We start from the raw sequence: 9946 nt of genomic DNA, 5'->3' as shown, positions 1-9946 counted from the left end.
CGGGCGGAGCTGCGGGCGGCGGCGGGGGCTGCGCGGCCGCCGGACCCATGTCGGGCTGCGCGTTCCCAGGATGCTCCTCCCCCGCCAGCGCACTGGGGCTCACGGGCTCCGTGTCCGGGGGCAGGGAGGCCGCGGCGGAGGGGCCGCCGCCAGCAGCGCCGGCGGGGGGAGCGGGAGCAGGAGGAGGAGAAGGAAGAGGAGGAGGAGGTCTGTGACTCGCGGACGGACGGACGGACGGCCGCGGCCTGAGGGGAAGCGCTGCGGCGGGAGCGGAGCGTGGCGGAGCGTGGCGGGGGGCGGTAGCCGCCACCGGGGCGGGGTCGGGTATGGGGGTGGCCGGTTCCTCGGTGAAGTGAAGCGCTGGCGCTTTGTTGGAGCAACCGGGGCGGGGCCATGTTGTTCCCGCGGAGGGGAAGCTCCGCCAGCCGCGGGCTCCGGGGCGGCCGCCGCCGCCAAGATGGAGCCCGACAGCCGCCCCATTGTACAGCGCTTTGTAGGGCGGCCCTGCCCCTGTCACCGTCACCGAGCGGTGACACAGATCCCCCGCCCGTCCGCCTCCCCCCGGGCTGGGCTCGCCGAGCCACCACCCGCCGCCTCCTCTTTTATATGTCTGCATGTCAGAGCTTTCCAAAAGACTCGGGCATTCCCCATCAATAAGTCACTGCAAGTCTGGACCCTGGACAGACTCGTATAATGGGATCACAGAATGCTTTGGGTTGGAAGGGACATTAAAGATCATCCACTTCCATCCCCTSTGCCATGGGCAGGGACACCTTCCACTGGACTGGCTTGCTCAAGGCCCCATCCAACCTGGCCCTGAACACTTCCAGGGATGGGAGAGGCAAAACTTCCCTGGGCAATGTGTTGTAGTGCCTCACCATCCTCAAAATAAATAATCTCTAATCTAAACCTACTCCCTGTCTAAAGCCATTACCCCTTGTCCTATCACATGCCCTTGTAAAAAGTCTCTCTTCAGCTTTCTTGTGCAGGCCAAAAGTCAGCTAGCAAGGGAACAGAGAGAATGTCTATTCTTTATTTTTATTTAGAGCAGTGTAAATTTAAGTGGTAAAACTTCAGAACGGTTCTAGAGGCTTTCTTTAGTAAGCACTGGCTAAAGCACTTTGTTATTATTTAGAGCAGGCTAGGCCACCTGGTTTGTAGACAGTAAATTCCTGTATGTTCTGCTTTGTGCTTGTTAAAAGAAAGAATAAGGGAAATGGGCACCATCTGCACAGAACAGGGTGGGAGAAAAGCAGACATCGTGCATGGGGATGGTGGGTGAACTGTGGTGTCTTGCTTTCCCTGCAGATAGAAGATGGGCAGGCCGAGATGAGCAGGAGGAATGTGCCTCAGAGGTACAGATGAGGAATATTCTCTTGAAAAGAGGGTTGCTGCACCTGAAGGCATTGCTCAGCAGAGGAAGGTGTATGCTAATGAGCRAGTAAGTCTTTTGAAGATTCAGTTTGTAGCACTCCAGGCAATACYGAACCACAGAGTGAAATGAATTCGGGTGAAATGCATTTAGAAACTTGGCTACAGCCAATCAGATTAGATGTTGAAAAAAAAAAATTACAAAAAACCTCAACATTGGACTGAAAAGATGGAATTATCAACATTAAATAAGAAAGCCCAAACATAAGAGACTTCAGGAGGAAAAGCTGAGGTTCTGCTTTTCTCATACCTAGCTTCAAAAAGTGGCAGGAAGAAATGCAGCCTTGCATGAGGAGGGTAAGAAAGGTAAGTGTGAAAAAGTCATCGGCACTGAGGAGAGGAGTGAAGTCACCCAGAGGCCAGGGCAGAGGAWGGAGAGAGAAGCCACAGCTCACCAAAGCCAGAAACCAGCAGAGTGAGTTTTCCTTGTGTTTGCATAAGTTAGCACCTGTATTGCTTGCAGCTGGAGGAGAGCATGTGGGGGGTGGGAGACCTTTCCCTGGGAAACAGCAGAGTTGCTGTTTTACATATGAACGAGGCCTGATGACAGAAAATTATTCCACTTGTATGCTAATGGTTGTATGCTGATACTCTTGGAAGTGCCATTTCGGTGGGGAAGGAACCACTGTTTTTTTATTTCTCTGCAGAATCTCCTCTAATCTCCATGATATTATTACACTTAGAGCACATTGTTTCCCTCAAGTGGGCCTGAGAGGAGGGTGATAGGTAGAACTGATACAAAATGCCTTTTCCATCCAGTTGCAGTGTTTGGTTTTCTAGAGTGAATATGCTGCTGCAGTTTCTTGTCCCACATTTGGAACGATGTATGAATAAATTGTAAAACTGCTAGTGTCTTGTTTGATTTTTTTCCTCAATTAATGGCAACATGAACTTTAAAGAGTACCATTACATTGTTTATTTCCATTACAGAATTTCTCTGAACAGAATGTGGGAATGGGTACATGGCTGTAAAATCATGTTACATGAGAAATCACAAACAACAAGCACCAGATTTACAGGGAAACATAGATGATGCATTTATACCACTGAATGAACCACAAACACAGTGGTTTCCCTGAACATTGCTGGAGTAGATCCTTTTTTMTGGCAATCACATAGTGAAGTTGAGTGAAACAGAAATTATAGAAGTTTCATTTCTTTTATGTGGTTTTAATAGAGGTGGAGTAGACTGAAAACTGAATCACTAATGTCCATAATCATCAGATAAACTCAGTTTTATCCAATGATTTGCTTTTCCTGTGTATGAGATCAATCTTGTCCTGGGATCAGCCAATGAAACTTCCGGAGTTTTCTCATTAACTGACTGCTTGTTGCCATCCTCTGTCTAGGAAATCATTCTTGAAGTTTTTGCATTTTATCTCTTTGTAGCTAAATGGTATTTTGTAGCACTTTAAGACAACAAAAGAGTATGTTGACATTAAGTGCTTTTTACAGTGTCCTGGTATCCAGGATACTTATAAGCAGCTTTTCTGAAGGATCTGTTTCAGGGATAGAAAAATTCCTTTGATAGATCATATTAATTAGATTTTTTTAATGTGTAGATTAAAGYGTACATATTAAAATGTGTATTTAGAAGTCATGTTAGACATATTAATGATTCTGAATATACTTGGAATCTTGTCATAATAAGGAAKGGTTTTGTTTCAAATGCAGCTATCACTTGCTATTTAGGAACTGAGCTTTGGTGGACTAAAATGCCTTCTGAACTTGGTTCATTATGGAGTGCCTGTAGCCAGTAGTGTTATTGTATGTYCTTCTCTCTGAAGTCAAGAATTTAATATAATAAAAACATCTTGCTGAAACACAAGCTAATGCAATTTTTCTCTATATTTAAGACCAAAATCTTAGAAATTCAAGCACTGTAACACAATCTGTGCAGCATACCAACCTTGAGCAGCACTGATTTTTTTTTTTTTTTCCCATTTCTTTCCCGAAATGAAGAGTCTCCACTTGGAAAAAATAAACCCTTTACAGAGTCAAAAATGTCATTTGATGGCTCGAAGACAAATATAAGTACTTAAGGGAGCACTTTAATGGGAATCATCTGCTTAAGGTCCGGGGAATGATCTCCAGCAGGACTGGGCTGCCTCAGCTGTTTGCTGACACTGAAGGAAAAGCTCCTATTGTCCCTCCTTCCCTGCTTCACTCTCTAACTCCTAGTGATGAGCTCTGGCCACAAGGTGAGTGATGAATTCGCTCCAGTGGCAAAAGAACATTTTTTTTTTTTTTTTTGCCAGAGGTAATTTTTCTGTAATTTGGCTGAGCTGAGTCAGCTTGCCTTTGTAAGAAGTGAGAGCTGGCTCAGGGCGAGCAATGGTAGGAGGAGATGGTAGGGAAGAGCAGGCAAGTTTTACTTTTGATGATGAGATGTTGTCTTGGTTTGTGGTATATTCCATATGGAAATCTCTGGAGTGCTTGARGATACACCTCTGCAGGCAGGGRTGGGCTGCTSTGCCCATGAGCCACTTCAGCCAGAACCAAGGCAGCTCTGTTGCAGAACTGTGTTAGCTAATATACACTGCCCCTTAGGGAAACTTCCCTATTTCCTCTTTCTGTTTAAATCATTCAGTGTTACACAATGTTGAATGGCAATATTGCTTTCTGAGGCCTAGTTACATGTTTAGAGTGACCATATGCCAAATGAAATGCAGGATCAAGCTAACGGCGAGTTGGCAGTTTTCTGTGATTTAATCACAATTAGAGCAATACATCAATCACAGATCCAAGGCCAAAGTAATGCTCCTGTTCACAATTAGTGTAAATCTATTTATTTGTAGCTTATTTATGTATATATTTATTAAGCTCTTAGATGCATAGTGAGCTATAGTTATTATTCATGTTAACAGAAAAATATTGGCCAATGTTTGAGTGTAATGGTTTTGCATGTTGTATATCATAGAATCATAGAATGCTTTGGGTTGGAAGGGGCCTTGAAGATCGAGTTCCAGCCCCTCTACCAAGGGTAGGGACACCTTCTACTGGAGCAGGCTCAGAACTCCATCCAGCCTGTCCTTGAGCATTTACAGGGATGGGGCAAGCACAGCTACTCTGGGCAGCCTGTGCCAGGGCTTCACCACTCACACAGCAAAGAATTTCCTCCTACTATCCAATACAAAGCTACTCATTTTCATTGTGAAGCCATTTCCCCTCTTACAGATCCTGGATGCAGCACCTTTGTGCCAGCTGTGGGTGCTGCCAGCCTGTGGTATCCTGCATGAGCAGGAATGAGTGAGTAGATCAGATAGGCAGTAATAACATGAGTCTTGGTTAGGCCTGTTATTAATCACTAGCTGTGTTGTTTGTTGTTGTAATTGTGATTCTGACCAAAGCAAAAGATTTCAGTTGCTTTAACAGATTAGATTTTGCATTTAATTTGGCACATAGCCTCTTTAAACATAAAGCTAGGCATTAAGAATAGGGAAGAGAGTGCTGCTCTAGAGCTTAAAATGTACATTAACAAATTTTAAAAGTGCAAGCTAAATGAAAGGGAAATATGGGAGAATGTTTTTGCAAGCTCATAATTCCACAGCTTCTCATAAACTTGTAGCTTGACTGTCAACAGAGACCTCACACAATTCACTTATTTCAGTCTCACAGAACTTCGAGAACTTCAAAATGCTTTTGCAAGCAKGGCAAAAGTTGAATTGAAAACCAGTGTAATCCAGTAGCAATACCATATATACATATATTTRAAAGATCAAGTCATGAAATAATTTTCACACTCAAATCTATTACAAGAATGAAGAGAAAATTCACACAGCAAAGAAGTATGTCAAACAACAAAGTAGACTTCTTATGGTGATTTAAAGTATTAAGTCACAAAAAATGGTTAGTGTCAATATGAGCAATCAAAATACTGTTCTTTCTGAAGAAGAAAGAGATKAAACTATTAATGAAACATCAATAGTTTGATGGGATGGCTCAAAGTGCATATGGAAGAGGGCAGCAGTCTTTATGCATTCCCTCCTCTTAGCACAGTGATTTTGTGCAAAGAATAATCCTGCAGCCTTTGCAACAGGTGACCTCATTTCCCAAATGGGAACTTCACTCATTCCTAGCTGTCCAAAAGATCTTTCACATTTTTGAAAATCATCTTGCAATATGCAAGGTAGCACATACTTTTTCAGAAGTATRTTCCAGTAATCTTCTCTCACCCCAAAAGGTTTGTGATTAGGGGCCAGGGAGAGACATGGACTTTAGRAACACTCGTGCATCTCTTGGGGGCCCTGGATAAGGGGGTGGGGGCACATTGTGTTGTCCAGCTGAAGTAACTGCTTGCTCATAAGTGGGTAATCCTGAATCATCAGTTCTGAGAGGAAGAGGGTTCAAAGAAAACTCTTCATGCCTTCTGAAGATGTTGGCTGAATTACGTCTTCTGCTTCTTACATAATCCAAATACCTAAACAAAGGTAACAGCAGGTAAGTGGAAACTTGTGCTTGAAAGGGAAGTAAGAGGAAAGACTTCATCATAAAATAAACCAAAACAACCAAAAAAACTCCACAAGAGAAAAAAAAACATGCCTTCAGTGGTCACAAGGCCTAGAAGCCAAATACTGTCTCGAAACCACAAGGTAAGACTAGCTCAGTGATGTGAAATTTAAAGGGAAGAGAAAGCACAAGTCCTTTCAWGTTTAGGACAAAGGAACAAGGGGGAGTAGAGAATTGGTAAAAATGCGTTTCCTCCAAACTATTTCATGATCTATGACTACAACTACTTCACACCTGAGGCAGAGCCCACGCCAGGAAGAGCATACAGCCTCCCTGAATGTGCCAACAGAATATGTTAAACTTCCCATTGCAGGCCCCAACCTATTATTAAATTTATTCCATCATTTTAGTAAGAATATTTCGGAACCAAGAACACACTATAGTAGCATAACTACTGCTAGTGCTCACCTAAGTTTGTTCCTAGGTAAGAACTAGAACTTCCACTGGATTTTCTACTAATACAGTCAGACCAACCCACAGTGATTTTTAAGTGCCACTCTCAAGCAAAAGTTTGTTTTGGTGTGTGTTTGGGTTTTTTTAAGCAGTGAAATTCCTTACCCCGGTGGTTGTCTTGATTTGCATCTGCTTTTGCAGCAGTAGAAGATAATCAGTGCAATTATAACCAACAGCACTCCAGCAGCAACCAGGCTGATGAGCAGTCCTGTGACATTCACCTTTTGTAGTGCTTCATCACCTGAAGATAAAACATTGATGTTTGTCATTATGTGTTTTTTCCCTCTATGGTCTGCAGTTTACACTATAAAATACTGCTTTTTGCTGTCCTATAAGGCTGTCCTTCCACAAATGYCTTACTTGCTGTGAGAAGCCATTAAATCTATGCAGCACAACCCAAGAGTATCATTGACAGTCAGCTTCAAGCAAAAGTGAGTAGATATTCCATTTTCTGTACATAAAACTGTTGAGATGCCTGTCTTCTAATGCCTTCCAAATATTCCTTCACGTACTTGTGACCTTGATTAGGCTATAGATCTTTCCTCAAGTCATACTGAGTTTTTTTATTAAACATCTGTGATCAGACTACTCTGAGCCTTAATCAGACTGTTATATTACTATTAAAGAAATGGTGGGGGGGAGGGAACAAACAAAACCAAACCACAGATATCAGCCACAGAATTACTGCAATTTTCACCAATTGTGTAATAAAGAAACAGTCAAGAAAATTACARTGTTTTCCTACAGATCTATAATGGATTCCACTTTTAGATGCTTTAGTTTTATTGCATCAGTTAATTAAATATGCTTGTACAATTCACAGTGATCTTCAGTAAAAAGATAATTTCTGATTTCCTTAACTGAATGTGTGATCTATTAAGAGTGTACTGTTATAACRACCAGAAAATATTGCAGTATAAGAAAAAAGTAAGATGACTTACCTATTTTTATTTTAGGGCCTTTAGTTGAATATTCTTTCCAAAAATCCATCTATAAAACCCAAAAAGAATCAGGTTTATATGAGATACATAATTGACAGGCTTATTGACTTWTTTTTATTTTGGTACTTTGGGCAAAATTTAACAGGTTTTTTTAATGTATCAGGTTTCTTCTCAGCTACATCTAGATAGGGAGATAGAACATGGTGCTATAGGAATACTCAATATTACATATTCAAAGTGCATTCACTGTGTACATAAAGCAAGAACCCCATGTATCTACTTTTAGAGTAAAATAAGTAGTCACCTTTAAGTGCTGTGTTAGAAGAGTTACAGTATTTGTGTACAATAATGATTTAGTCAATAACCTCCCTCAGTATATTAAATTCAGTTTGAACTGCTACCGTTTTATCAGGGTCTTCAAAAATTTCTCTTGCTTCTTCATAATTGCACAGTTCTTCATAGCATTCCCTTTCCAGGTTATCATCTGTGAATGCTTCAAAATCAAATCTGTTGTTCAGAAGATGTCGTCCAATGAATAAATTGGCCTCCTTTGCTGATGTGAAAACTAATTRAAAAAAAAAAAWAAWGTTGTTTTAAGACAAGTTAAGGSTAAATTTGGTATTYTTGAAGAAAAGTTTATTTATTTTAAATTAGTCCACAATTTGAATTTTACTGACAACAGGCTTTTCTGAAGATATTTAATTATTCTCTTCTTTTGTGCTMCATGAGGCCTCATGGAGTAAGTTGTGAGGTGAGATTCCAGAACAGTGAAATTATAGAAGGCTTTGGAATACAGGAARRTATTTCCTCACTAGGCATTTTCCAYAGTCAAGTTTTAGCCTGCTCTTGCTACAGTTTATTATTAAAAAGAMAAAGATTTCTGGCTTGGTTTTCAGTGAAAGCCTAATCCGTATCCAAGAAATTCAGGTTATTTGGTTGAGCAAAATGACTAGAGGATTAATTTTGCAAGTGTCATGCAGAAACAGCATTGTTACATACCAAGCCGGATGGCCAAAAAAGGAGATGAGATTCAGGATAAAGTTATTCAGCTACAAATTAGCTTTGTGTTCTTGTTAGCCTGTTTGGCAGGATTATCACATCACTCAGGAATTTTCACCCTAATAGTTACTGTTAGATCTTGCAGTGGTATCTCATGACAGTTTCCTCTTTGAAAAGTGAGAAAACTGCAGCACAATTTACATATTGATTGTTGATGTCTTTAATATTATAATATATTTAAGGAATATTACAGCATATATTTATATTTATTTACATACTGTTATAGTGTATACTGAAGCAGCTCCACATGTGCACATGCATTTGTCTTTGTTATTTAAAGTAATTGCAAGAAAGTCTAAACTTAAAATGTTTATACTACACCTAAGAGTAACCAGAGAAAAGGACTTAAGGAAAAACCCACAAAATCCAAAACCAAAATTCCCTCAAACCCACAAATGGAAAGGAAAAAGAATTACATGGAAGAAAATATATCATCAATATTCTTGGTTCAGTGCAAATACAAAAGTAATTTCAGTCTTCTGAAACAGAGATCTTAAAATAATTTGAAATTAAGAGCACAAAACAGCTTCATTTTTTTAACAAAGCAAAAAAATCAAAACAACCAAAACTAAACCCCCAAACAAAAAAGAAAATGYCCATTAAACAAGCCAACAAAGCAAAAAGTTAGAAACAATTTTGAAAAGCATAGAGTCATGTTAAAACTAAGTTACCATCTTTCCATTCAGGTTGCTTCAAGTTATTTAATCTCCCAGGGCAGTGAGGAAACGCCAACACCATCACATGCAGTTGACACAGCACTATCAAAAACGCAAACATGGCAGGGATCTGTCAGACAGAAACTAACGTGAGTTAAAAAAGAATGACAGCGCAATCTTCTGAAGTGTCGGCGATGAACCCTGAATGAATCCTGTCCATGAAGTCATCCAGCGCAAGCCCCTACACGCACTCCAGGCTAATGGGCCCCTTGAAGAMAGACACCGATCCGAACTGGTCCTGCCTGTCCGGCACAGTTCTCGTTGTGTAACATCCGCACATGTCACCGGAGCCGCTCTCGCCCCCTCCTGCTCTCCTCTCCCGGCTAAACCGAGCGGCATTTGCTTGTTCGCTGGCGAATTATCGCGGAAAGAGCCCCCGCAGGGTGCCCCAGGTAGGCTCTGAAACTGCAGAGCTCCGCCTTTGCTGCCGGAGCAGGTAACAAAAGCTCCCCGACGGGAACAGCTACAAAGCCCGTTTTGTCACGGGTAGCCCGTAACTCTTTACAGAGTGAAAACACGATCACCGCCCGAAGCAGGGACCGGTGGCTGCCACCCGAGGGCACCGGGGACGCCGCCGGGCGCTCCCGCAGCGCTGCCCCATCGCACCCGGGGCCCGTCTATCGCCCGAGCACAGCGTTCCGCAGCCCCCAGCCCCAAAACCCCCGACCCGGCAGCTCCGGGGGAGCAGAGACGGCGCCTGGGAGCGCCCACGGCCAGCGCGGAGAGGAGAAGGCGAGGAAAAGGAGCGCCCCATCCCGCTTCCCATCCCGCAGCCCTACCTGTTCCGGCGGGACCCGGGCGGAGCGGCTCACGGGGCAGCCTCTGCGGGGCCGAGCG

The 9946-nt window shown here is 42.5% G+C and overlaps 2 protein-coding genes across 2 annotated transcripts in view; one reads left to right on the top strand and one right to left on the bottom strand.

The window, feature by feature from the left end:
- Positions 1 to 3954: 3954 nt before the first annotated feature.
- On the bottom strand, positions 3955 to 9940 carry PRRG4 (proline rich and Gla domain 4). The gene is made up of 6 exons (XM_057379979.1): positions 9889 to 9940; positions 9065 to 9179; positions 7736 to 7899; positions 7335 to 7383; positions 6499 to 6634; positions 3955 to 5851 (listed from the first exon to the last, which is right to left on the bottom strand). Exons 2-6 carry the CDS (start codon positions 9168 to 9170, stop codon positions 5623 to 5625), a joined length of 684 nt encoding a protein of 227 aa, XP_057235962.1. The 5' UTR covers positions 9171 to 9179; positions 9889 to 9940; the 3' UTR covers positions 3955 to 5622.
- The window catches only part of CCDC73 (coiled-coil domain containing 73), a 39618-nt gene continuing 39111 nt past the window's right edge, over positions 9440 to 9946 (top strand). Inside the window, exon 1 of the mRNA XM_057379981.1 lies at positions 9440 to 9501. The gene's annotated coding sequence lies outside the window, so the exon portion shown is untranslated. The remainder of the gene's footprint in view (positions 9502 to 9946) is intronic.

This window comes from Malurus melanocephalus, unplaced genomic scaffold, assembly GCF_030028575.1.
Source record: "Malurus melanocephalus ecotype Western Australia unplaced genomic scaffold, MMel_1.1 scaffold_429, whole genome shotgun sequence".
Taxonomy (NCBI): Eukaryota; Metazoa; Chordata; class Aves; order Passeriformes; family Maluridae; genus Malurus; species Malurus melanocephalus.
This window is presented reverse-complemented; position numbering and strand designations above follow the sequence as displayed.